The following is a 27,155-nucleotide window of genomic DNA, read 5'->3' as shown; positions in this document are numbered from 1 at the left end:
GTCATCGACATAATTCAATAGTTCTCTTATAAATTTTTCACCCTCACCATTCCCTACTATCCCATTTAAATGTCATTGGATTTATTAGTAATTAAAAAAATTAAAAAATCAACTTATAATTTTAGATCTATTATTTGAATCCAAAAGTGAGAATGAAAAAATGTTAGTGCAAGAAGAATTAGTATAAAAGGACATAAAGCTAGAATTAATTTAGTTATTAAATGATTAAAAAAATTATATTAATTTTACTTTTTTTTATTCAAACCTCATTATTTTTTTATTATTTTTTCACTAACTCATAATTTTAAATGTGTTTTTAAAAATTCACATAATTCTTTCAAATCTTATAAATTTATAAAATTCTTTTAAATCCTTTAAATTTGTATGATATTAATCCATTAAAATTCAAACTATCATAAAAATTTTGTAAAAAAATCTAATAAGTCATAATATTCCTATATAATCATTAAAATCCACAGGACTTTATGCTAAAATAGTCCTTTAAAATCCTAATCCAATACATATATTTCAAATGAAAATTTTAACATTGAATAGAAATTATCTTAGACAACAATTTCTAAAACAAAAACATGAAAAAATTCAATCGAGTCCATGAATTTTATTTTATTTTATTTTTTTTGTTCTGGCTATTCAGTGTATTAAGAGCTGAAAACAAACTACTAGGAGTCTATCGTCTGTGATGTCTTATTAGCTAATAAGAAAATATAATTTCACTATCCATACCAAAATGCTCTATGTCCTAGTAGTAGAAACACACTATTATTTATTAAAAATTGTAATTTTAAAGGTTTCACTTCTTTTTTCGATACTAAGGATAAAGAACAAAAACTAAGGCAGCCTTAGAGGGCTAGCAGCAGCTCTCCTAACATCATTAGCAACAAGAGCTTTTAAAACAAAGGGTATCTCATCCACCAAGAAAGATGACCAATTCCTTTGATGTCCAAATTTGGCAGCCCAATTAGCAGCAGAGTTAGCTTCCCTATTAATGTGAACAATAGAACTTTGCCAACCATTAGCCCAAAGCACCCTCCTGATATCCGCAGCTAAAGGTCTCAAAGAACTAGGAACACTCTTGATCACATCAATCATATGAACAGCCTCACGTGCATCCATTTCGAACAAAGAAAACTGGGTATTAAGATCTATGGCCAACTTAATACCATACTTCAAGCTCCAAAGCTCAGCCAATATCACATTACAATAGCCTAGCCTTTTGGAGAAACAACTCAGAACTTTGCTATACTATCATTTGTCATATGTTTGCTAACTCTAAACTCATTCGTCAAAAGACGAGCGTGCATGAGCTTCCAAAGAAAAAGCTTAATCCTTTAAGGTCCCTGCCACTTCCAAATACTAGCGAACAACAAATTAACAGGGCCAGAAGAAGGTTCATCGAGGTTAGATAAATAATGATAAGCATTACTAATAGTGAACCTACCATCCAGAGAGTCTTTCCACAGAGGCGTATCATCATCAGTTCCGGAAGGCGGGTTAATAGAAGCAATCATAGCACAAATATATGGTGGCACTAACACATTAAGACCTTCCCATCTCCAGTGACCATCAACACCATATGCAGAAACAGGGAGGTTTGAGACATGACTATGAATATCCTCAGGAATCAGGGAGTCAATTGCAGGTACTCCAGGGATCCAAGCATCTTTCCAAAAAACGAGTATTATTCCCACTATTAATGGACCATTAAATATTATTAGATATATGGATTCAATTATTTACAATCCCTTTCCAGATGTGGGAGGCTTTCGGAGAAGTTTTAACTTGTGAAATAACAGATGGCCCGCAATTATATTTCATCCGCAAAAGTCTAACCCGAGTATTGGGATCTTTCATCATTGACCAACCCAACTTCAAGAAGTAAGCTTGATTAAGCATCCTCAAACTCCTAAATCCAAGCCCCCCTTGATCTTTGGGTTTACAAGTCATCTCCCAAGACATAAGGTGGATTTTCCTGTTATTAGCATCACTGCACAAAATAAAGTCTCTACAAATCTTTTCTATCTCATTACAAGTAGCAATCGAAATAAGAGTAGCCTGAAGAACATAAGGAGGGAAGCTGAGCAAACATGACTGTGCCATAGTAACTCTGCCAGCCATGTAAAGCTTTCTCCCTTTCCAACCAGAAAGCTTCTTCCGAACTTTGTCCACCAAGAAAGAGAAATGACTAACAGTTTTCCTCTTACGAAGAATCTTAAAACTGAGGTAAGTGTCCAGATTCTTAGTGATAGGGGCATTCAAGTTCCGACTTTAAGAATTAGAAAGAGTATCGCTAACTCCCTTAGAGAAGAACACTGAAGATTTATCCAGGTTTACAGTTTACCCAGAAACAGTAGCAAAGAGAGAGATGATCCTATTTATCTCTTGCACTTGTTGATAATTCGCTTTAGCTACCAAAATGATATCATCTGCGAAGAAAAGGTGAGAGATCTTGACCCCACTCCCTCTACCAAAGGAGAAAGGTTTCCATCTCTCTTGATGTACAGGATCACAAATGAGATGGACTAGCCTTTCAAGGAAAAGAACAAAAAAAAGAGGGGACATCGAATCCCCTTGGCATAAGCCTCTAGACGAAGCAAAAGAATTAGTAGGATTCCCATTCCAATTAATAGCCATATTAGGAGTAGTAATACAAGCTGAAATGATGTTAATCCACAATTGTGGGAGCCTTAAATGCTCCAGAATTTGAATAGCAAAATCCCATTCTACCCAATCATAAGCTTTCTTTAAATCCAACTTCAAGATCATATATCCCAGGCAAGTCACCTTCGTCTCAAATGAGTGAATTGATTCCTGCAAAATAATGTAGTTATGCACAGGATTCCTGCCCTTAATGAAACTAGTTTGGAGAGGTCCCACCACGTAAAGCAAAATTCTTTTAATGCGGATAGCAATCATTTTTGTAAGGATTCTATTATCACATTACACAATGCAATGGGTCTGAACTGAGAAATAGAGGAGGCATCACTGGTCTTCGGAACAAGAGTCAAGAGAGCCTGATTAACAGAGGTGATATTGGTTGAATTATGCCTAACATGAACAATGAAGCCAAAAATCAATTTCCCAATAATCTCCCATTGAGACTTGAAGAAAGCTGGGTGAAACCCATCAGGCCCAGGGCTTTTGTAATTCCCCATAGTAAAGAGTGCAAACCTAGTCTCCTCAAAGGTGAACTCCATGTTAAGAAAATCATAATCACCCTCAGATATCAAAGGGAAAGTAGATATGGTTTGTAGCGCCAGCACCCCATGGTCCTCTGAGGAGAAAAGATCAATATAGTGGCTTTGGACCATATTCCTTATACGATCCTCATCGTAAATCCATATCTGATTATCATCCTGAAACGCATCAAACTTATTTTTATGCCTTTTAGTGAGGAAAGATTGATGGAAGTAATGAGTATTTCTATCCCCCATATTCAACCACTTAGTTCACGACAATTGAAACCTGTACATCTCCTCATGGTCACAGATTTGAATGTACTCATTCCACAACTTTTGTTTCAACTCAGTGAGTCTAGAACTTTGATTGTTGTCATGAGCTTCATCAATGCCATTTAATCTTGCCAGGATCCCCTTTTTAGTTTTGAATATGCTGCCAAAACAGTCCTTGTTCCAAAAAATTTAGGCGATCAGTAACTCGCTTCATATTCTCATTCCAATGCTTATTCAAATGCCAAGCATTATGGACTAAACTAGGAAATTCTGGGTGCTGCAGCCAAGCCACTAGAAATTTAAAATAACCCGAGTAATGCCTGTTAACCCCATCTGAAACCAAGAGCCAAAGCCCACAATGATCAGAAGATGGGATATTCATGTGAGAAACTTTGGAATTGAAAAAAAAAAATTGCCATGGATCATTCGCAAGAACACGGTCTAATTGTTGATATAGGGATCCATGATGCCAAGTGAAAGGTTGCCCACTAAACCCCATATACCAATCTTAATAACTTTTTCAGCTACCGCTCCACTGATTCAAGGTTCAAGAATACCAACAAAATCAAGATCATGCATTCTCATAAGATCCCGAACTAGGGTCGGAAAGACCTTCTTACCTGCACCACAGCAATTCCAAATCAGAAAATTCAAAAAAAATTGTGATTAAAAATCCGAGTTAAACTCAAGGGATGCCTTCATTAACAGGAATAACCATAGATTGGTTATCCTGAGATAGAGCTCCAGCGACAGGGATAATCATCAAATGGGTATCCAAAACAATAGCCTGAGAAACCTCAACCTCAACATTTTTTTCACCATCCACCAACATAGGAACTTCACTAAGAGGGTTAGGTGGTTTCCTAGGGATAGGATTGCCCATGAATGGAGGAACCTCAGGAGGGCTACCAGGGGAAATTATACCATCTTGCCCATGGCTAGAGGTTTGTGGATGGTTGGAAAGGAGTAGTAACAGTTAAGAGAAATTGATTAGGCTGGAAAGATGGAAGATGAGTATGAATCTGTGGGCTAAGGATGGTCACAAGAGATGTGTCTAACTGGATGGGTTTTTTCTAGGAAGGCAATGCATTCATCGAATAGGGTTTAATCTGGTAGGATAGGTTTTTAGGCGTAGTTACTTTTCTAGGAATTGGCTTGGTCTTTGTGATTGAATTAGACCTAGGCACATGAGTGTTCAGGTTCAGGGTAGATTCTGGATTGGGCTTAAGGGTTTCAATAGGAAGGATTGGTTTGGTTTCCAAAACACCAAATCTTAACCCAGTGGAGGAAGGCTCAAGATCCTCAGGGGAACCATCAAGAATTTGTCTTGGGGTTTTAAGAATAAGGGGTGATGCCTTGGTTTTTAAGCCACCATCCAAGGACCAAAAACCCCATTAGCAGCTAGCATAGTGGCATTATCTTGGTCCTTCGAAACCTCAATAGAAATAGTCAATTATGGTTCGGAGGAACCACCTGGCTGATAAGTGGTTCCAGAAGTAGGGGAGGCAGAAAGGCATTAAGAATCACTATGACCATATTTGCCACAATGAAAACAAATAAGAAGGAGACCCTCGTACTCCAAATTGAAATCCATTCCAAGCACCATGACGGAGGGCACAAGTTCACATTCGAGATCTAATTCCACGCAAATTCTAGCGAACTTCCCACGATTTTGAATTGACATGTTAACATCGATCTTCAATGTTGTTCCTAAAAGATCACCAACTTTGTAGAGAAATTCACTATTGTATAATTCCATGGGCAACATAGGAATCCTAACCCACACTGTAATTATGGTTCAGAGGAAGCACCTAGTTGATGAGTGATTCCAGAAGTAAGGGAGGCAAAAAGGCATTGAGAATCCTTATGACCATATTTGCCACAATGAAAACAAATAAGATGGAGACCCTTGTACTCCAAATTGAAATTCGTTCCAAGCACCTAGTTGATGAGTGGTTCCAGAAGTAAGGGAGGCAAAAAGGCATTGAGAATCCTTATGACCATATTTGCCACAATGAAAACAAATAAGATGGAGACCCTTGTACTCCAAATTGAAATTCGTTCCAAGCACCAGAGGAAGCACCTAGTTGATGAGTGGTTCCAGAAGTAAGGGAGGCAAAAAGGCATTGAGAATCCTTATGACCATATTTGCCACAATGAAAACAAATAAGATGGAGACCCTTGTACTCCAAATTGAAATTCGTTCCAAGCACCGTGACGGAGGACACAAGTTCACATTCGAGATCTAATTCCATGCAAATTCTGGTGAACTTCCCACGATTTTGAATTGAAGTGTTGGAGAGGATTAGATAAGAGCCTCTATCTTTGGACAAGTACGTAGTGAAAAAAATAAGTCATGGACCTTCCATATGAGCAAACCTATAAGCTTCCTCAAGTGAATCGGACTAGAAAATAATCTTCATGTAAGTCCACGGTTTCCAATATCCCAGTCTTAGTCCACATTTTCTTCAATCTCAAAGATAGGAAGTTTAGGGAAATTTTTTTCCCTAAAAGTTTGACAATAAGCAAATGTTGCCATAGCCGACACCGCCTATCATAAGTGACCACAACCACCTTAATATTGGGTTTTGGATTGAAGGGGTGCTCGTGCATAGTTTCCTCATCCTCGATGTCCAAGCAAGCACAAATATCCTCTCTCACACCATCTATAATGTCCTTAGGGTCTATATTGAGGTCCAAAAAGTGTTCCTTCATGGCCACGTCCTTACCAACCAAGCAGTCCTTGTATAGGGTTGGAGTAGTTTCCACAACAAAAGCATCACTGGCAAAATCTTCATTCCCATCAATCTTCACTTTTTTAGTGCTATGAGTTTTCTGGTTTGTCTCCTTTGTGGTTGGTGCAGCAACGGAAATAGAGGGGGCAGGGGAGGCAGCACTAGAGGACGTGGTGTTAGGGTTTCTCATAATGTTCTTGCATAAAGAATATGTCTTGCATTCAATCAATCACAAGTTTTACTTTTTATTTAATGAGTTTCAGTCATGATTATATATCAATTTTTAATAAAATTTTATGAATAATAAAATTAAACAGTGTGTTGTCAACACTCCTCTCCCTTTATTTATATATATCTATTAATCTTTTTCATGACTTGGTTACCACAAAAACATGGAGTCATATGAAATGAGAACAAACTGATTTTCTGACCTGTATCTTCTCTAAAAGTAACTTAACAGTGCTGTAAGGTTAGTGAAATTCTTCTAGGTTAAGGCGTACAGCAACAATTACCTTATTGGCACTTAGGAAAAACTTGCCATAACATAACAAGACTCTCAAAGAACAAATATAAGTTTTTAATTATATCACTAATTACTCAAAGATTGGCACTCTAAACCATCCATTTGTGCACAAAATATGTGATGTGGAGGAACTGAATTAATAGCAGCCTTCTCTATTATTATTGAAAACAACATTGCATAACAAGAAAAGAAAGACAACATTGATATTTAGAAAAGTGAATTGATGTCACCCCATCTTCCAGGGACTAAATTAATGTCATCTCAATCTTTCTGATACAAAAAAATCATGGTTTACTTCATTTGAATACAAGACTTCCTCACATTGACATCCTACAAACATGGGTGGCAAGGACCCTAATTTGCTTGGGAATACAGTCATACAGATACTAAATGATGAAACATCACAAAGAATTGGAAAACAAATTAATGTACAATAAAATCAATGGAGCTATTTAAAGGTAAATTTATTACCTGGTTCATAAAGATACATTGTAATCACTGAAGCAAACTAGTTCTCCAATTCTAAGCAAGATATCGATACAATCTTCTGTCACTATCATCCCTCTCCAAAAAGTCCCGCTCAATGAGAGACTCAATCCGTTTCTTTACCTCCGTTGGATTTGCCAGGAAACGCGATTGCAACTGCTTCGTGACCTCTGCTATAAGATTGTTATGATCAAGTTGCTTCCTGGATTTCATGATCCTCACAATTGCTGCTTCAATCTGGGGCTTCCTGTCTTCCTCCACTCTCTGTCGGGTTTCCAGCTTCTCAGGTTCAGATTCCTTTTGTGCAACTACAGTTCCTATTTTAACCTTGTAAAGTTTGCTGCTGAACTTGTCATTAACATAGAATGCATCATCGTCACCAATATCTTTACCCATAGGTTCCTTTCTAAGGACATTTCTTCCCTTAACTAAAGCCAATGATTGCAAGCATCTTTTAAGATCCGAAGCAGGAATCTCAGTTGCTTGCTCAATCTCCTTGTAGCTCAGTCTATCAGCATTATTAAACAGCATGACAACACACATTTGGTAAGTAGAGACATTTAACTCGTGCTTCTGCCCCTTCCCAAAGGTTGCTTTCAAGTCTGCCGTGCCCATATTAGTTTGCCAGGACAATCTCCTGCCAGTATGGGTGCCAAGGTAAAATGACCGAAACTTCTCGCACAGCGCAGACATTTCTGCTGGCAAGTTGCACGTAACACTAGACTGAGTTGGCCAAGACCCTGTTGTAAGAACTTGGACAGTAAGCGTAGGACCGTCACTTAGTTCAGGGTGGCAGCCATAAAAGCCCTGCATTGTGTCCTGAGAGGTTTTCATGTCTGTAAACATTCCCTCCAATTTAGATGTAAATTGGTAACCACATTCTGTCTTGAGCTTAACTATGAGACTTCTCTCTGCATCATCAGAAACTGTTTTTCCAGACAAAAGCCGCTTTGCCAAATGCTGTTTGTAGTACTTCTCAAAAACATCTTTTTCTTGCAGGTATCGGAACAGCATCATCACCTTGTCAAGAGTAACCTCTACATCATCCTCACTAACCCCTTTTAGACCTTTCCGGAGTTTATCATCTACAAATAGTGAAATGAACTCTGGAGAACGAGGATTCAGATTGATGAAATATTCAAATGAGGAATTCAAAGCATTCTGGAAAGACTTGTCATTGATGAATGCCAAGTTTATGATCTTGTCATATTTATCTTTCTCATCTAAGAGCCTCTGCACATATTCGACTGGATCCTTCAATCTTTCAGGATCAGTAACAAGTTGTTTACCAGACTCTCGCATATGTGAAGTCATCACTTCTCGAATTTTTGAAAGACCATCAGTAACACGACGAAACAAGTTATACATTCTACTCATATCTTCATATTTATCATCACAAAGCATGTGCACTAAGCCAGAATTCTCCATATGAATTAATCTTAGCATATGATTTTCAATCATCTCCTTCTCCACCACATTAGTAATCTTCTTTTCTGTCCTGGAATCCAAGTAATGGCTCACTCTTTCCATTTCCTCATTCAAACGCCTCTCAGCTTTTTTCAGATAATCACCACAATCGCAACACTCGATGAATTTCTGGGATTCTGCCTGGTAAAACTCAGCTGAAACTTGAAGAAAATGAGTCTCAAAATCTTGCCCATAAACAGAAGGGCCTAAATCCATAAGCATTTTTGTTATATTTCTCATAATGCCTCTATCAATAACTTCACCAGTGCGTTCACTATGTACTAATTCCAGAAGTGTATTCAATAGCCGAGTCCTGATCTGGCTGGAATAAATGACATTTTCTTTCCACAGGTTCAGCCCAAGTTCATGAACAGGAGTCTTCTGGGTGCTTGGAATGTAGGTCCTATCCATGTACATCAGTATGTCTCTGATCATTTGTAACGCCTTATTATGATCATTCCATTTCCTGTTCAGCTCTTCCAGAAAAGAACCTCCTTGAGCAGCTTCAACAGATTGAGCTATAGCTTTGAGATGCCCAGTCATGGTCGCAACCAGCCCTGAGTAGAGCTTCTCCCCAAATTTGTGAAGCACCATGTTGTATGCATTTCTAAATCCACACATAAATAGAAGGAGGAAAATTAGAAACATATGTTTTCCCTTGTGGAAAGAAAAATAAGCATAAGATCCTTTAATGTGTACATGTAGCTCAGCCAAGTGCAAGACTCCCACACGGTGGGGTCTAGGGAAGACAGATGTATGCAGCCTTACCTCCACAAGAAAAGACGCTATTTTCATGTAAAGAACCCATAACCTCCAGGTCACAGGGCAACAACCTTACCGTTGGGTCAAGGATTGCCCTCTTAATGTGTACATGTCTAGAAGGAAAAATCACATACCAAATTCATATTAACTGCCAAAAATAATTTATTACTTTAGTATTATCAAAGTTGAGAAATCATGGAGAGACAGTAAAGGAAGCTTGGCTACAAACTTCAACATCATAGATTAATGAATAATCATATAAAATCTCTCCAACAGCAGGTTCCATATCTATTATTTAAAAATCCTCTTAAACCATGAGCAAGCCTTGTCATATTAGTGGTATCAACCACATTGATCAATTGACACCATCAGAAATTTGATACATTCAACTGGCTTTTTGAGAGGAAAAACAAGAATTGAATGAAGAAATCTAGTGCCAAACCCTGAATGTTGTTCAGTAACCCGAATAAAGCAATCAACTACATAAACAACTAATCGCAACACCACAGTCACATATAGCTGCTGATCCTCAACACCAAAACATTGCACATCAAATCGTCTTTCTCGGGCATATCGTTACAGTACCTTAAATTATACAGTTTCATCATAGACTCAATAACCTCATGAAAATCAAACCCAGAAAATGATAGAATTTGCCTTCCTACTCCGATTTGAACAATCCAAAGGACAAAACTTAGATGTAGTTCCATAAGTGATTCCGGTGCTATTATCTAATCAGAATTGAAGTTTTACCTCGATAATCAACATAACAAAGGCTTTCATTAAAAGTTAATATAAATTACCAATGTAAAACACTGATTTAGATTAAAGTACAGTGGAGATATAAGGCTGGTCCAGTGATTGGAGAAGGGTGAAGGGAGAAGGTATAGAGATAGATCGCGGGTTCAAATCTTCCAACTGACATTTCTAACAAAACTAACAACCTAATGTTTGCCGATCAAAACAAGATTAAAGAACAGTAACAAAAGCACAACACCTCAAATCCTACGAAGAGAGCCCCTATATCATATTTCACACTCCCCCAATCATCACATGTACTCCGACCCTTATTCAGATCAAGATAAGACGTCACATCAATTAATAGCTCATAACCAAACAGATACTCACAACACAAAAACATTTTGTGCTTCTTAAAAAAATGAAGATTATTATTAAATTAACGGAAATGATAAGAAAAAAAGATAAAGAGGGGGGAACCTGTAAAGCTCTTCAAAACTGAGACCGCTAGCGTTGTGGTTGTAAATCTCGTGAATCGCATGTTCGAGAATCTTCCATGTCTTGTCGGCGTACTTGGGATCCATCACCACGCGGTGCTTAAACGCCTCTATCTGGAAATTCCTCTTTTTCTGGTTACTCATTTTTTTTCTTTCAACCCTCTAATCCTAATCCTAATCCCAATCCCAATAATAATAATAAATAATACCCACAACCCAAAAATCGAAGCTTTCTTCGAACCCAGATTCCGAAAACGCCTCACGTTAAATAAAAGCGCGAGATCGATGAGATTGACGTGAAAATTTGAATTATATATTGGAGCGTTGGTGATTCACCGGGGGCAATTAGAGGATTGGATTAGCGATGAAAATTGATTTGAAACAAATGGAGGTGAGTTGGGATTGATTTGGAGTAACTTTTTGCTTTCGTAAAAGAAGAAGAGAGGATGAGGATGAGGATGGTGCCTCGCTGTGTTTTTCTTCGTTTCAAGGATTACGAATCGTTTCTTTTCAAAGTTTCGCGTTTCGCACTTGAATGATTTCAGCGCGTCTGTTGTTAAGCAGTGCATTATGCATAATTGCATACTTTTTTTAATTATTAGACGAATTTAGAAAAGGATTTGGGTCTTCTAAATGTATTTTTTACATAATTAAAATAAATATACTTGATTTAAAAATCAATGATTATATTTTCTTTTAATGTTTCTAGATACCAGAGTATTTTTGGGTATAATGCCTAAGATTAATTCTTTGGAATACAAATACTTATATAAGGGATTAATTCTTCTTAACAATTTTTTCTCTCAATATAGTGATGAAGGCATAATGTGTATGAGTATAAGGTATTGTTGGATGTCATTGACAGGATGATCTAGCCTATGAGATTACGAGAATGGGCCTGAATGTTTTTCTGCTTGTGAATGACCTAGCATGTGAGATACGAGGATGGACTTATTTATGTTTGGCATGAGGTTCAATGGAATTGTTGTATGCATGAATGTTTGAGACATGCATCATAACATTTGAGAGTTGTTGAATATATGTGAACCAAGAAGGTGGAGGTCACAATAGGTTTAGCCTGAACCTTAGGGTTTGAGAGACCTGGTGTGGAAACTCCATTAGTTCATGTTGATTCCATTAGCTCATGTCGATTCCATAAGATTGAGCATACTTGCAAATCCAAGTAGCCCTAACAACCACATGTAGATCATTCTAGGTTGTGTAGTGCATCGACATCGATAACGCTTCTTGGTAGATCACACTCCTAGACTCTCCTGAGTTAGATGTGGTATCACATGAGCATCGAGCATAGAGTTATGAACATGTTATGAATGAGCATAAGGTTGTAGTGCAATGTGTTGGACTATGTTGTGTTGAAATTGTGTGAGATGTGATTGTACCTCTATTTCATGTCATTGTATTGAATAAGATTAGTAATTGTGAGTGGTAATATGACTGATGGAATGTTAAGTCATGAGTGTATTGTCATATTAGTGTTTATATGTTCTGGTTACAAGGGAATGAGATGTGTCTATTAGTCGTTAGATAGAATGATGAGAGTGGGTCATACAATAAGAGGAATAAAACTACGTGAGTTAAAGTCAATGTTAAGTGTATCAATAACCTTAGAACTAATGGAATGTTAAGTAGTGAGTATGTTGTCATATTAGTGTTTATATGGTGTTCTTGTTACAAGGGAGTGAGATGTGTGTATTAGTCGTTAGACAGAATGATGATAGTAGGTCAATACGATAAGAGGAATAGAACTACATGAGTTAAGGAGATGTTAAGCGTATCGTGGAGTATGAGTAACCTTAGAACTGATGGAATGTTAAGTCGTGAGTGTGTTATCATATTAGTGTTTATATGTTGTTCATGTTACAAGAGAATAAAATGTGTGTATTAGTCGTTAGATAGAATGATGACTATGGGTCAATACAAAAAGAAGAAAAGAACTATGCGGTTAAAGTGAATGTTAAGTGTATCCTAGAGTATCAATAACCTTAGAATTGATCTTGTCAAACAACCCTAAGTGTTAGAAGTAGAAAAGTAGACCCTAAAGGAATAATGAAAGAGAGACAACAAGGATGTCTGAGAATAAGAGAGAAATCCATGAGATGTGTCATGATTAAAAGGTATAAGATCAACTATATACAGGAATGAAGCATGTTGATAATGGTTCATTAAGAGTAAAATTGTGAAAGATAAATGATAGGGTTGTTAAGATATAGGAGTCAAACCAAATTGTAGAGTCCTTAGAGCACTCATTAAGATATTATGTCTCATCCCTTTCAGTTTCCTCCTTTTTAGGAAACAAGTTTTGGCGTGTGTAGTCAAAGCATGAAGCCTTATCATAGAAGACGTGGTTTAGTTATGTTTTACCTTTTTATGAAATTCCTTTATGTGATGTACAATACCAGCAAGAAAAAAGTTGTATTTAATTATATTTGGAATTAAGTTTTGATTTATCTATTTATTTGTCAGCTTCTACATGATAACATATAACTCTTTAATTTATGTGTCTGTAGAAATCTTAATGATAGTTACATCTATAATCTTGTATGTTTCCATTGTGAAAGATATAGACATCGTAAGGATGTGTATCTATTGATTCCATTAGAGGGTGAACAAACAGAAGTTAAGGAACAAATATATTGACAAATAATTAGAAGAAAGGAAGATCCATTTCAACCCACAAGAAGATGTCACATTTGGCCTATGGATGACTATCAGGAGAAAACCCCACATGAAGAAGCAAGGTGGACAAGTATCATCGAAAGGGATAAGAAATTTCTCACCAGATGGATCACAATTTGATATTCTCAAAGGGAGAATTGCAATGACAAAAATGATGTGTTAGAGTATGTCGAGGTAATAGAGGTAAACGGTTAGAACAACAAGCACTTGCATATGCAATAGTTTCCGATTTGGAAACAAAATGTGTTTTGAAAAAAATAGATGAAGTTAATGCTAAAAAAAATTGACCTTGGATCTATCAAGGAAAGAATTGAGCCAACATTTCCAGTCTGGGAAAGATACAAGGAGCAAGACTAACTCACAAACTGGGCTTAGTCCTAGTCTTGAGCTTAACATCTCCATTGATAAAATCCCAAGTGTTTAGAGCCGGTAACCTAATAGAGTTAGGATTGTAATACAAGGGTAATGAATAAGGTTCAAGAGGCATCATCATCTCATGATTGTGGAATTCAAAACAATACTAACCATCATGTTATGATAGTGAAAAATATGGCTATAGAACTAGGAGGAGATAAAGTTATGAAAGGCTCCCCTGAAAATTCCATGATTCAAAATGACAAGGACCCATCAACATGCTATATGTATGAATAGGGAGATGTGAAGCAATCATCTGAAGAGTCTACATTGGCAAGCAACTACCTCAGTGTGCTATGGAGATCGACCATACTTAAGTGTCGTCAATAATCCCTAACAATTATTTTTTATTTTATGAATCATATAAACATTTTAGCATGGAATTCAAGGTGCGTAAGTAGTAGAACATTTCCTTCCTTTGTGAGAGATTTGGTTCGTAAATATCAAATTACCATAATTAGTGGCGATAAGGAGAATCATGTCATCATGAATTTAGGGTTCAATTGTTACTTTAAGATTTATGTTGTAGGCTTTGCAGGTGGCATTTGGTTCAGTTAGGACTCCTCTTATGTAGTCATATCCATTTTGGCAATCCATTCTCAACACCCTAATTGCAAGGTGAGTTTTAAAGGAAATGATGTTTCTTTCCTTTTAACTTGTGTTTATGCTAGTTCTTGGCGAACCTTTAGAGCCATTTTCTATAATGAGATCATATATATTGCAAATAACAATAGTAAAGCTTAGATTATTAGGGATTTTAATGCTTATTTAGAATCTAAGAAAAGTTGGGTGTAGGGCCAACGAATCATATTTATATGGATAGTGTTAAGTCAAAAGACATTTATGTCTTTAAGCTTAACCATGTCTCCTAATTATTTTGAATAAATGTGAATAAATACAAATGGTAAAAGTTTAGTTTGATGCGCTATCAAATCATAATCTATACCTCTGCGTTTGCATTTTCAAATGATATATTCATAAAACGATTTGACATAACATTTAAGTAGTGTATTTAAAACCTTCAATTAATACTTTGTGTATGAGATTCTTTTATGCAAAAAACATTCTCCTAGGATTTGTCAAAGTCCTATGAAGAATAAATGGAGTTCGTGATTTGGAAGACATTGATCCTCATCAAAAGGCGCATTCTATTATTGCAAACCTACTATAAAGAAAGAAATGACTTTCTTACTGAAGTACAAGGCATCCTAGTCTATCAGCATGGACTTTGCATGAGAAGGGACGTACATTTAATGCAAGCATTAAATGCTCCAACAGGCTCTAAACTTTAGACTAAAAGCAAAGTGAAGAATAAAACCATTGTCAAACAACACATATTGAATACGAAGGCTATATATAGAAGAAATTTTGAAGAAACAAGACACGAATCATCTATGTGAACATATTATTTCATTTTTCTTGTAAAACATTCTGTAAATCGTTGTATATATATTAAGCTCTCAAAACATTTTGCATATCTTGAGAGAAAAGACTAAAAATGTCGAGTAATTTATCCGTCTATAAGATGATCACAACTTAGTCAATGCGCACACTTTCAACAAATCTTGTTGATTTGTTTAGAGCCAACAGTGACTTGGTAGAACAAAGAATACTTGGCTTTAGTCAAGCTTGGGGTAGAGCTTGCATGTGTAAGAACCAAAAGTGGTAGTGAAAAATACTTGTAACTTTGATAAGTTAGTGAAAACTTGGTGGGTTGCTAAGAACTAGAGTAGTCTCAGGTTTGAGATGAACAAGCATAATTTTTTGTGTGCTTCCTTTATTGCTTTAACTGACAAAGAGTTTGAATTTGTTTTTAGATCTTATATCTTGCTTTGATTTACCAAGAAAATTATTTTTCTCATCGTCTGATAAAGTTTGTATCAAAACTTCTTTATCCATTTTTAGGTTTATTTGCATCAGACGATAAACATGTTTTCAGTCTTAGAAAAAAAATTAAATTTCAGAAAACATAATTCAATCCCCTTTCTTGTGTTATTTGTTTCTATAGACAATTTTTGCTTCTATCCTAAACTACTGCGGTATGATTGATTTAGAATATAATGGTATTGCCTTATTTGGGAAGTGTAAAGGAAAAAATCACAAGAAGAATACTTAAATTGTGATTTTAATATTTTTGAAAATATTTTTGCAAAAAGCTTCATCGTTTGATTAGAAGATGCTCAAAGAATTTTTTTTATTAAACAAATAATAACAACCTAATTAGGGCTTAGACGATAAAGTAAAGAAAAGAAAACATAAGCACAAAGAATTATATTGGTTCATCTCTTTCACTAAAACTATGTTTACTTCTTGACAACCCCCCAAATTTTCACTATCTTTCACAAATATACAAGTTTAGTTTTACAAGCTACTTCTAACTTCTCCCAAGTAGTGTCACATTAGTTTTTCAAAGTTAAACACAAGTATTGTTTCCTACCAAGCTACTTGTGGCTTTACACAAATCAATAAATTTATTTAAGGTTAGGTGTACACAGACTAACTAACCTTCTTACAAATAGATATACAAGTTTAGTGTAACATCCCAAAAAGAGAATATATATATATATATATATATATATATATATATATATATATATATATATATATGACAATAATAGAAAATATATAGTTCAGATAAGACAACATAAGAAAAAATATTTGTTTTATCTTCTTTTTTTAAATATGTTAGTTTTACCTTATATTTATATTTAGGATAAATAAGATAAGATATTAGTGGTATCTTATAGGTAAGATAAGTGATAATCATCAAATCCATTTAAAATCTACACATTATTTGAGGCGATTGTATATTATTTTTTATATAATAAGCCTTGTTTAGACTCAAAGTTAGGATTAAATAAGAAATTACACTTAGATATCTTAGGATGCTAATTAGTTAAGATTTCTTGATGTTTTTATGGAGTTTTGCCGATATTTAGTCAAAAATCACAAGTGGGCATTTGCTGATTCAAGCGTGACTTGTTATGCGCTTAAGTGAGCAAGACAAACTAAAAAGAAGAAGCCACAAACATATCTCACTTAAGTGAGCCTTTGGGCGCTAGAGAGAGGTAATTTAAACAATTTATAGAGCCATGACTCGTTTAAGCATGACATTTTGGGTGCTTAAGCGAGCTCAGACAAAGAGCATATCTTGATCTACTAGTCCTCACTTAAGCCCACCACAAGACACTTAAGTGAGGACAACAAGCCAAATAAAACACAAAGGCTTCACTAAAGCGCGACATTTTGGGTGTAATACCCTGATTGAATCACACCAGAATGAGAGATCCAAAGACTGTGTAGGTATGAGACTGTACATTTGAAGATGATTTAAAGGAATTAATTGGTACTACCTATACCAACAAGATGCATATACTTTTCAATAGTTCATCACTTAAGAACTCCACAGTTAAGCATGCTTGACTTGGAGTAGTTATGAGATGGATGACCTTTTGGAAAGTTTCTCAGAAAGCATGTGAGTGAGGACAAAGCATGCTGAAAATTCTTGTGTTGGTTTGTGGGGTCAATCATTGATCTTGGAAGCAAGCATAACTAATTTTTGAGGTCTCATAAAAGGCTACCAATGGAGGGTTTTGACCGGTGGAGAGTTCTGACCAATAAGGATGTTGTGTGAAGTGTTGTAGTGTGAGAGTCACCGAAAAGTTGAAAATTAAGGATGTTACAAATGGTATCGGAGCATACCTCTCTCCTAGTGCGGTGTGGTTCGAGGACAAACTGAGCGAAAGCTAGTGGGCATGTAACACCTCAATCAAATCACACCAGAATGAAAATGATCCAAAGGATGTACAAGTATGAGACTATGCAGTTGAGAATGACTTAAAAGAATTAATTGGTACTACCTATACCAACACTATGCATCTACTTTATGATAGTCCATCACTTAAGAACTTCATATTTAAGCGTGTTTGGATTGGAGTAGTTGTGGAATGGGTGACCTTCTTGGAAATTTCCTAAAAAATGTGTGAATGAGGACAAAATAGGTTGAAATGTTTTTGTGTTGGTTTGTGGGGTTAGTCATTGATCCTAGAAGCAGACAAAACTTATTTTCGAGGTCTCGGAAAGGGCTACCTATGGAAGGTTCTGATCGATGGAAGGTTTTGACCAACAAGGATGTTGAGTGAAGTGTCACTGCGTGAAGTGTCGTGGTGTGAGAGTCATCAATAAGTTGAAAATTAAGAATGTTACACAGGGTACTTAAGCGAGAGAAAATAGTGGGCAACCAAATTTAAAAGAATGTAATCAAGTTATGAATAACTAATCTCCTCATCTATTGGGTTGGAACGACTAACCTAATTTTATGTATTTTTTTCCTTCTAATACAATTGTTTTTATATTTATTATTTTTCTTCTATTCTTAATGCATGTTCTAGATTGATCACATTTCATCTATTCTCCCTTTTAATACAAAGGATCAAACACAGCATTAATTTGGTCTAATATAGTATAATATTTCAAACACAAATTTAACACATTTCATCTGTTATCATTTCAGACATAATCTTTTAAACTTAGTATTTATTTGCATCGATTCAAAACAATTGAAGAATCGTGATTCTTATTAAGGTTTGGTTAATTTTGTCTTTGTATATATCCTTTTTATTTACTCTTACATCAACTCTATTTAATTGTTTGAAAAATATTATACTAATATTCCTTATTTTTTTGAAAAATATTTTTTTATACACTCCTATACGAAAGAATGTTTTCTACTAAGATTTTTATAAATGTTTTAAAAAAAGAAATATATGTAATTTAAAGAATTTTTAAGAGTGCCGTTTTAAAAAAAAATTAAGAATGTCAATGTAGTTTACTCAAATATATATCTAAAGAGACATGAGAGATGTAATGGCAAGAAAGCATTTTTGTTTAAAGTTGGTGAGGGATCAAAATTTTTTTCTTTTCTTTTTATAAAATGCGAAATAGGAAATATTTTGCTTCCAACTAAATTGTTTTATTCTAAAAAAACTAAATTATTTTATATTATTAGCTTATAATTATTAAACTCTATGATCAGTTACTGTTTTCTAAATGTATTTTTTTTATTTATCTATCAAAGAAAGCTTCAATAAACTTATAATTGGTTTTTATGAGAATTTTTTATCCTCATTTATGAAAATGAGAAAATTTTGTTCTCATTAATTTATAAATTAGCATTTTAAAAATGCCCATAAATTATTTTTCTTTCCTTTTATTTTTTGAGATTTTTTTTTACCAAATGTCAATATTTTTTTTACAAATTAACTTTTTAAAAATGTTCATAATTTTATTGTTTTATGTTTTTTTAACTTAATTGCATACTTCACCATTCAATCACTGTCATTTCTGACGATTTTTATCACTTAAATTTTTTCCTACACATTTTACCAATCTCTTAAATTGTAATGAAGTGTTGATGCGTTCCTTAAAAATAAGAGTATTTTGTCACTAATTTTTGCTGAACAACGGCCTTTTGTTACTAAAAGATAAAATACATAAAAATTGAAAAAAGATAAAGCATACAAAAATTTAAAAAATACAATTGTAAAATGAAAAAAAAAAACCTAGATGGCACATTACTTTTTCAAGATTGTTTACCAAATGCCTCCTTACACTAAGATCTAGGACTGACGAAATAAAAATCTAATTGACCCAAATATTGTGGGTTAAATATTCTCTTCTAGATCTAAATAGTATACTATATAGTCATTTTTTTTTACCGGACTATGTAGCCATGACGATTGTTAAAGAAAGTCATGATGATGGGTTGAATGTCTCGAAATCTTCAAATATTGACTTTTCATGAAGAGTAACTGACAACTTTAAATGTGTACACACTGAGCATTTGCATTCTGCAGTTGTACACTGAAGTTACTTTGGTAAAAAAATTTAATCTAAACTTGATGTGGAACTTTGTTTCACTTTTGGTAATTTTTTAAAATAAAAATAACGAGTGATGTTTTTTCACATCCGTTGGAACGTCTAGAATGAGTGGGGGAAATTGAGATAAAAAGAAAAATTAAGAAAAAGAAAATGTGAGAAAAGTAGGGAGATAAAAAGAAAGCCGTAGCAAAAGAAATAACTAAAGAAAATAAATAAATAAAATTGAAATCTAAAATAAAATGAGACATGACATTAATATATTTTTTGGATTTTATAAAATAGAAAAAAAATAATTAGAACTACAATTACCTTATGATATTTTATAAGTCAAAATTACTTAAATCCCTTTTTTAAGAAGTGTGTGATTGATTAAATATATAAGAGATTTAAGATATTACAATAACTCAATCTTATGCCCGTAACTAAAGGAAATTTTGACGCATTTTTTGTCGCTTAAAATTAGATGAGATCAAATTTCCCCCATTTAATTAGTCCTTTCAATCTTAATCTCCATCTTTAATAGATAAAAAATAAAAACAATTTTTAGTAAGTTTTGGAAATTGGAAACTAAATGCATTGTTTCCTATTACCAATGGTAAACAATCAAAATTTACATAATTTGAATTTTTTTACAGAACTTAGTCATATGCTTGATTTGTTTTATTTTGAAGATATAACTGTTTAATTTTATAAGCAATAGAACTTTTAAATAAAAACCAATTATTTCCTACAAGCTAAACATGCTTGAAACACATAATCCGTGCAACGAGCATATGCGCACAATATGCATTTCACATTACATAATTTGCGCAGTGAATTAAATGCAAAGAAGGGAAAAGTGAGAAAGAGAATAAGAAAATAAAGCAATGAAGGACATCAACACGAATTTGGAAGTATTATTATGTACGAAATTTTCACGTGGAAGCAACCACGGGTGGACCCAACTTCGTAGTAAACTACTCAGCACGAAGTTGCACACCTAAATGAAAAGATTCTTCTACATATGCTGGGTTTACAACAATATCATAAAAAATTCACCATAAAAGAATACAAATACAAAATCATAAAAACATAAAATAAGCAAAGCAATTAGTACCCCAAAACAAGTCATCCGAGTTGCGCTCCTCCAAGTACTAGATTTCTTGCTGAACCCACCAGAATAGCCTCTGAATCTGATATGAATTTTGCATAATACCCCATTTTATTCCTTACCCAAGAAAAGGGAGATTAACCAAGTAATAGATTTCTTGCTGAACCCACCAGAATAGCCTCTGAATCTGATATGAATTTTGCATAATAACATGTGGTCATCATTTTATTCCTTACCCAAGAAAAGGGAGATTAACCAAGTAATAGATTTCTTGCTGAACCCACCAGAATAGCCTCTGAATCTGATATGAATTTTGCATAATAACAAGTGATCATCATTTTATTCCTTACCCAAGAAAAGGGAGATTAAAAATTCCATGCCCAATTAAGAAATGTGAGATCTAACAAATTGACAACCAAGATGTTGATTAAAAGCTTTTCAAAAGGGTGGGAAAAAAAAGAGAGAAACTTGATTGATGATCATCAATCTTTTCACAAAAATCATCCATGAGTGTTAAAAGCTTCCCACAACAAATTCTGGGAAGAAGGGTTACTGAGATTCCTGGCCTGAAGAGCAGCAGTCCTGAGGGTCTTAAGAGTCCAAAGATTGGCCTCAACAAATGTCAAACTCCTATAAGGCAAATTGTGCTTCTTGCAAAGATCAATCACCAAAGGTGAGATTTTCCTCAATTGTGCCCTTGGAAGCCTTGGGAACAAATGGTGCTCAAGCTGGAATTGCAAGCCACCAAAGAACCAATCCATCCATGAGGAGCAAGAAATGTCCAATGTGCCACCAGTTTGCTTCTCAAACCAGTCATTGCCATTTGGTGGGCCCTCATACACATCTGCTGAGAAATGGTTCAAACAAAATTGAAGGTGCTGGATTGAACAAACAGCAAAACTTGCCAACACAAACATGACCCTTTCTCCCCAATTTGGTAGTGAAGAGATCAACAGAGGGAACCAAACCCAAAACACAAGGATCCCCATTATGTTAAAGGCTCTATCTGGCACCTTTCTCCTAGAGAACAACAGCAACAAAGTCTGGAGGTACAAATTGACCCTTGCAAAGCACAAAACTGGGTAGAATGTGAAGTGCTGGTAGCTGATGAGAAACCTTGATAATGAATCAAACACCAATTTCCTTCCATAGAAACAAGATTTGATTGAATTGAAGAACCGTGTCGACACGGCAAAGACAGGTATGTGCTGGAGATCAGGATCATAGTCAAGACTATTGCATGAGATGTGGTGAGCATTGTGAGTCCACTTCCACCATGCAATGCTTATCCCAGTCATGCAATTGCCACAAAGGATTTGTGCCAATTTGTTGTAGCCAGGGCTAGACATGACCTCATAGTGGCCAGAGTCATGACCCACGTAAGTGCTTTGCATCCAAAGCAAGCCCAACAAAAGGGCAGCACCAAGATGAGCCCACACACTACTGCACCCTATGACACCATAAACAACAATTGAAAACATGACAGCAACAGAGGACAGTGTGTAAAGAGTAACATGCTCTTTCTTCTCAAAAAGACCCATTTTGACAAACTCAGACACAAGCTTTCTGTAATCTTTTGACACCTCTGAGACCTTGAAATCTCTTAGGTGGTACCCTGTGAAGAAGGGATCAAGATACTTCCATGCTGAGCCTGGATGGTATGCTACGAATGCATCAGTCACATCCTGGCCTGCAAGGTTCAACAAGGGAACCTCTCCTCCAGGGTGGTCCTTTGCCCAATCTGAAACATTGTAAACCTTCCCTTGGATTGAAATCCACAAATCCCCTGGCTTATTGTGCTCCTTCAGCTCCTCAGATGTGATGTACTTCTTGTTCTCACCCTCCATGTTGTTATTATGAGATCAACAACACAACAACAACACAAACAACACAAAACAAAACAAATGTGATCTTGTTACGATATGTAAATTGTGTATATGAATGAAAATTTATGATCTTGCTAATCAAGGATTGATCTTGATACCCCTCTTAATGATATATGATGGGGTTGTTCAGAAAGACAACCCCAAATACAAATAGGGATCTGATATCCCTCCTTCAATCTCCCTCTTTGTGAGTATCTTCGTGTCTATCTGTTTTTTTTTTTTATGAGAAACTAGTTTTGGAGACAAGTTTATATAGGAAAGAGAAGGTTTAATAAGGATAAATAGTATTATATGGTAGAGAGAAAAATTATTAAAATTATAATATTAAATGAACGATTTAAAAATCTTTTGGCAATTGGGGAGGAGGAAGGGGCACTTATGTGTGAGACAAAGAGCACCACACAAACAGAAGGAAAAAAGGTTTGGTTTAGGGTTGTCCAAGTCAGAGACCAAACCAACCTGTTATACTTAAGGAACCAGCTATTGGGTGGCTGTAACGAACTTTCTTCAAATGAATAATAATAATAATAATAATAACTGGGGCTTATTAGTGTATATTTTTGGGTAGGGCACGACAGGGTTGTAACAATAGGGTTGCGTTGCAGGGTATTTTGCAACGATAAAGTCCAACAAAAAGATATTTTGGGAGCGGAAATTGCGATACCTTTTCTCTGCCGCTCCCACGCTTAGCGGTCGTCGTGGAGGGAGTCATAGTAGCCATCTTTGCAATTTGATCCTGACATGATAATGTTTTATATTGGAACAATTAATTCATGGTACAAATTATCCAAGTATAGTTGGAAACCTACAGATTCTAACTTAGGTTCCATTTAGGTTGGTTTTTATTCTTTTTTAAAAATAAAAATCAGTTTTTAATTTTAGTTTCTAAAAAATTTTAAATTAGTTTTTAAAATATGATTGTTTCAAATAAATTTATTTTAAAAGTTTTATATCATACTAAAATTATTTTAAAAATAATTTTGTATGATAGTAATCATAATGGTGATGATGTCATTAATAACAAAGCCAATAAAAATACCAACATCGTGACTGAATAATGATAATGACAGCAACAAGGATGGTGATGGTGGATGTGACATTGGTGGTGGTGGTGATGTAGATAGTGACCATGACAATATGGTGGTGATAGTAGTGTTGGTGTGACGATCAGTGATGACGACATTAGTATAGATGAAGGTGGTGGTGACGAAGGTGATATTAATGATGGTTAGTGACGGATACAAAAATATTATGATGTAGGACAATACTTATATTATAAATTAATTTTTATATTAAATTTCATATTACAAGAACAATTTATAATTATATTTGTATATTACATTAAGAGGGTTTTAAAAGTTTGTGGGGGCAATTGCTCCCATTGCGTCTCAAGTGGATTCGCCCCTATGATAGTGGTGGTTGCGGTGGTAACAATGTTGGTGGTGTTAATGACAATAGTGATGATATAGATAAAGGTGAGATGATAGTATGTGAAAAATGTGTATTTTTTTATTGGTTTTAAGAGTGAATATAAAAATGTTTTGACAATGATTTTAAAATTATTTTAGTTTCATTTTTTTTCAAATAGATCTTGTTTTAAAAATTACATTTGAAACTTAAAAATAAAACCTAAAAACAATCCAAAAACGGACCCTTAATTAATTGAGTAGAATGTATGAATAGGTCGAGCTTGTTTTGAAAGGGGTTTTACCGGGTTAAACTAATGTTTCTATTGTTACATTAATTTATTTAGAATATAATGGTTGATAATTTTTCTACTTTTTTCTTTTTCTTTTGTTCTCTCCTAGTTTGACCCTTTCTCTTAGCTTGTGTTCGTTGCAATCATCACTGGCCAACTTGGTGCCGCACCTTCCCCTACCTCCACCACATTTGCTAGCCACCACAATAATAAAATTGATAAATACAACATCATGATATAGATCAAGAAAACCAACAAAAAAAAGAAGAAGAAAAACTCTAATATTGAAAAGACCCTAATAAGGAATTTGTTGCACGTAGGTGATGGTGATGGCAGCAAGACAATGGTGGCTCAAGAGGTGAGGTGAGGAAGAAGGTGGTGATTTTTTATTTTTTAAAATAAAATAAAGATAAGTGACAATTTTTAGTTGTCATTATATTAAATTAATTATTTTAAAATTTAAAAGTTAATAGAATACTAATTTTTTTAGAAAAAATTAAAAGAAAAGACCAAAATTAGACACTTTGAAAACTTAAAGTATTAGAATGAAACTTAATGTATAAAAACAAAATAATTGTAAAATATAATAGACCAAAAATGATATTAACCCCTCAATTTATTAGTAATATATTTGATTCCTACCGATAAAATAAAAAGATCCCGTTGAAAGGAGAATTTATTAAAGGTGATTCATTAACATTTATAGTTAAACTTGATATGTATTTCGGTGGAGACTCAGGAATAAAAACTAATCCCTTAAAGGTACTAAGATCTATACAATGAGTACTAGAGATACACATTCAAATACATCATTTATGATGAGTTAAAATTTATTAAAAATTACAAATAATTTAGGAGAAAAAGTATTAAATATGATGAGAGATCCATAAAATTATCATTTTAAATAAATTTTAACTAATCAAAGAGTGTGTGCTAAAAAATATGTCACACAAATGTGTTTCTAACATTTTTTCATCTTCCAATACATGATTTTATATAGGCATAGATTAAGATCAAATCCTTGAAGTCATTACTTAGGAAAAAATATTATTTTTCATTCTTGTCACACCATATTTATAGTCAATTAATTTCTTTTCACAAAAAATAATTATCAATAAAATTATTAAGAATGGCTGGACGACCCAAAATGATAATTGATAAATTATTAAGGCTCACACAAAAAATGATAAATTGTTAAACTTGTTTTTAAGGAGAAAAAAGTTTAAAGGAAAAATAATAATTTTCGTTTGTTAAATTTAATTTGTATTTTAATTTATGTTTTAATTTTATTCTCTAATTTTTTTAATAATGTTTTTATTAAACTTAATCTTCTAAATTTCCTTTGTTTTAAATATTTTCTTTTAATTTTGTTTCGTCCTTCAATTTAACGAAAATATCTTAATAAATGATAAGATCTTGAATAATGATTATGATTTCTTTTACTTGTAGCTTGTATAGTTAATGATTATAATTTAATGAAAATATCTTAATAAATGAAAATATCTGCAAATTGTCTTTATTTAGTCACTTGTTCACACTTTCTCCTTTGTTATACTTTTTAAACACTACTGTAAAGTCATTATCGTGGATCAAATGTCCAGCCACTATTTCTGTTATTGTAAATCACTTTTGTCGGAATCTCACATCAATGTTAAACGCGGAAACTTATCTGAATCAATAAAGTTTCAAAGACGGAGTAAAATCAGTGGAGAACTTAGTCAAACAAAAAAGTTTTGAAGACTAAACTTAAGAAAAAAAATGGGTAGAGGAGCAAAACTAAAACCCAAATTAACTTTGAAGGATTAAATTGAATTACAAAAAGTTAGAAGATTAAATGAAAATCTAAATTAAATGTAGAGATTACAATTATAATTATGCTAAGTTTAAATTTCGACAATTTTTTTTTTTTAATCTATGAAGTTATAAGAAATATACTTTAAATAAAATAACCTAAATATTGGTTGTGTATATAATGTTTTGTTTATATAATAACAAATTCGATCGTGTTGATGTGTTGTCGAACAATAATTAGTCAAAGTAACGGAAGATTCTTAATGGGGTCGTCTCACGTGTTTAGGACAATTTGTTGATAAATTATTGAGCAAATTACTACAAGACCCTGAGCAATTCATTATCAGCGTAAATGTATTGCACAATTAGTTATTTGATATTCTTTGTGCCAGTGATTATTTGTTTGGTTATTTTTGTCTTATCTTTATTATAAAATAATCTTAACTTTTTAATTAAAAAGTGTCATAATTATGTTAATTAATTAAAATTAAAATATAGGACTATTAGTTTGAAATTATGTTAATTATTATAACTATTTAAGTTGATATGGATGTTAATCACGGGTGGATTTGAAAGAAATTTTTTTTATCTCTATTTAAAATATTATTTGTAAGAAAAGTAAAAAAAAAATTCCATTAAGAATTTTACAAATGAACAATGCATTTTAAGGTCAAATTAATTTTCAATTTTAAATTATTAATTTTTTTGTTCGTCTATCAAAATTCTATTAAATGCATAAATTGTGTGATAATAAACAAATAATATAGATATGGTTTATATTTAAATAGATATTCTAATTATATAAATTATTACATATTTATATTCATCCGTTATTAATTTTGACTAATGCAAATTTTTGGTCCATGAAATAACAATTGAGTTATTTTCCTGTTTAAAATTTATTTATAAAAAATTATTAAAAACATGCTGAAATTAATGAAATAACAAAAATTTTAATAGTATGGATAATCGTGATAAAATTTCCACTGAATTTTATTGTAAAAAATAATTTAATTACAA

General features: G+C 33.7%; 3 protein-coding genes across 4 annotated transcripts; all 3 read right to left on the bottom strand.

Annotated features, from left to right (window-relative positions):
• Positions 1-849: 849 nt before the first annotated feature.
• On the bottom strand, positions 850-2,136 carry LOC114424196. The gene is made up of 3 exons (XM_028391048.1): positions 1,884-2,136; positions 1,460-1,681; positions 850-1,226 (listed from the first exon to the last, which is right to left on the bottom strand). The coding sequence occupies exons 1-3, from the start codon at positions 2,134-2,136 to the stop codon at positions 850-852; spliced, it is 852 nt and encodes a 283-aa protein (XP_028246849.1).
• A 4,715-nt stretch (positions 2,137-6,851) lies between these two features.
• Positions 6,852-11,241, bottom strand: LOC114423280 (cullin-3A-like). 2 transcript variants are annotated; one of them, XM_028389975.1, is made up of 3 exons: positions 10,662-10,787; positions 9,450-9,591; positions 6,852-9,288 (listed from the first exon to the last, which is right to left on the bottom strand). In XM_028389975.1, exon 3 carries the CDS (start codon positions 9,273-9,275, stop codon positions 7,251-7,253), a length of 2,025 nt encoding a protein of 674 aa, XP_028245776.1. In that variant the 5' UTR covers positions 9,276-9,288; positions 9,450-9,591; positions 10,662-10,787; the 3' UTR covers positions 6,852-7,250. The 2 variants fall into 2 exon arrangements, with proteins under 2 accessions (XP_028245776.1, XP_028245775.1); XM_028389974.1 differs by lacking the exon at positions 9,450-9,591 and having other exon boundaries at positions 10,662-11,241.
• A 9,300-nt stretch (positions 11,242-20,541) lies between these two features.
• Positions 20,542-23,149, bottom strand: LOC114423279 (delta(8)-fatty-acid desaturase 2-like). The gene has a single exon (XM_028389973.1). The coding sequence runs from the start codon at positions 22,604-22,606 to the stop codon at positions 21,260-21,262; it is 1,347 nt and encodes a 448-aa protein (XP_028245774.1). The 5' UTR covers positions 22,607-23,149; the 3' UTR covers positions 20,542-21,259.
• Between the last annotated feature and the right edge of the window lie 4,006 nt (positions 23,150-27,155).

The sequence above is a fragment of the Glycine soja genome, chromosome 8 (genome assembly GCF_004193775.1).
Source record: "Glycine soja cultivar W05 chromosome 8, ASM419377v2, whole genome shotgun sequence".
Taxonomy (NCBI): Eukaryota; Viridiplantae; Streptophyta; class Magnoliopsida; order Fabales; family Fabaceae; genus Glycine; species Glycine soja.
This window is presented reverse-complemented; position numbering and strand designations above follow the sequence as displayed.

Bases quoted from the DNA above. Each gene is read 5' to 3' on its own strand.
- LOC114424196 (XM_028391048.1), bottom strand. From the start codon at position 2,136: ATGGCTGGCAGAGTTACTATGGCACAGTCATGTTTGCTCAGCTTCCCT. The intron at 1,682-1,883 runs GTTGGTCAATGA...TTTTTTGGAAAG, and splicing joins AGCTTACTTCTTGAAGTTGG to ATGCTTGGATCCCTGGAGTA. The intron at 1,227-1,459 runs GTAGGTTCACTA...CCAAAAGGCTAG, and splicing joins GTGGAAAGACTCTCTGGATG to GCTATTGTAATGTGATATTG.
- LOC114423280 (XM_028389974.1), bottom strand. From the start codon at position 10,822: ATGAGTAACCAGAAAAAGAGGAATTTCCAGATAGAGGCGTTTAAGCAC. The intron at 9,289-10,661 runs GTTCCCCCCTCT...GTGTGGATTTAG, and splicing joins AGTTTTGAAGAGCTTTACAG to AAATGCATACAACATGGTGC.
- LOC114423279 (XM_028389973.1), bottom strand. From the start codon at position 22,606: ATGGAGGGTGAGAACAAGAAGTACATCACATCTGAGGAGCTGAAGGAG.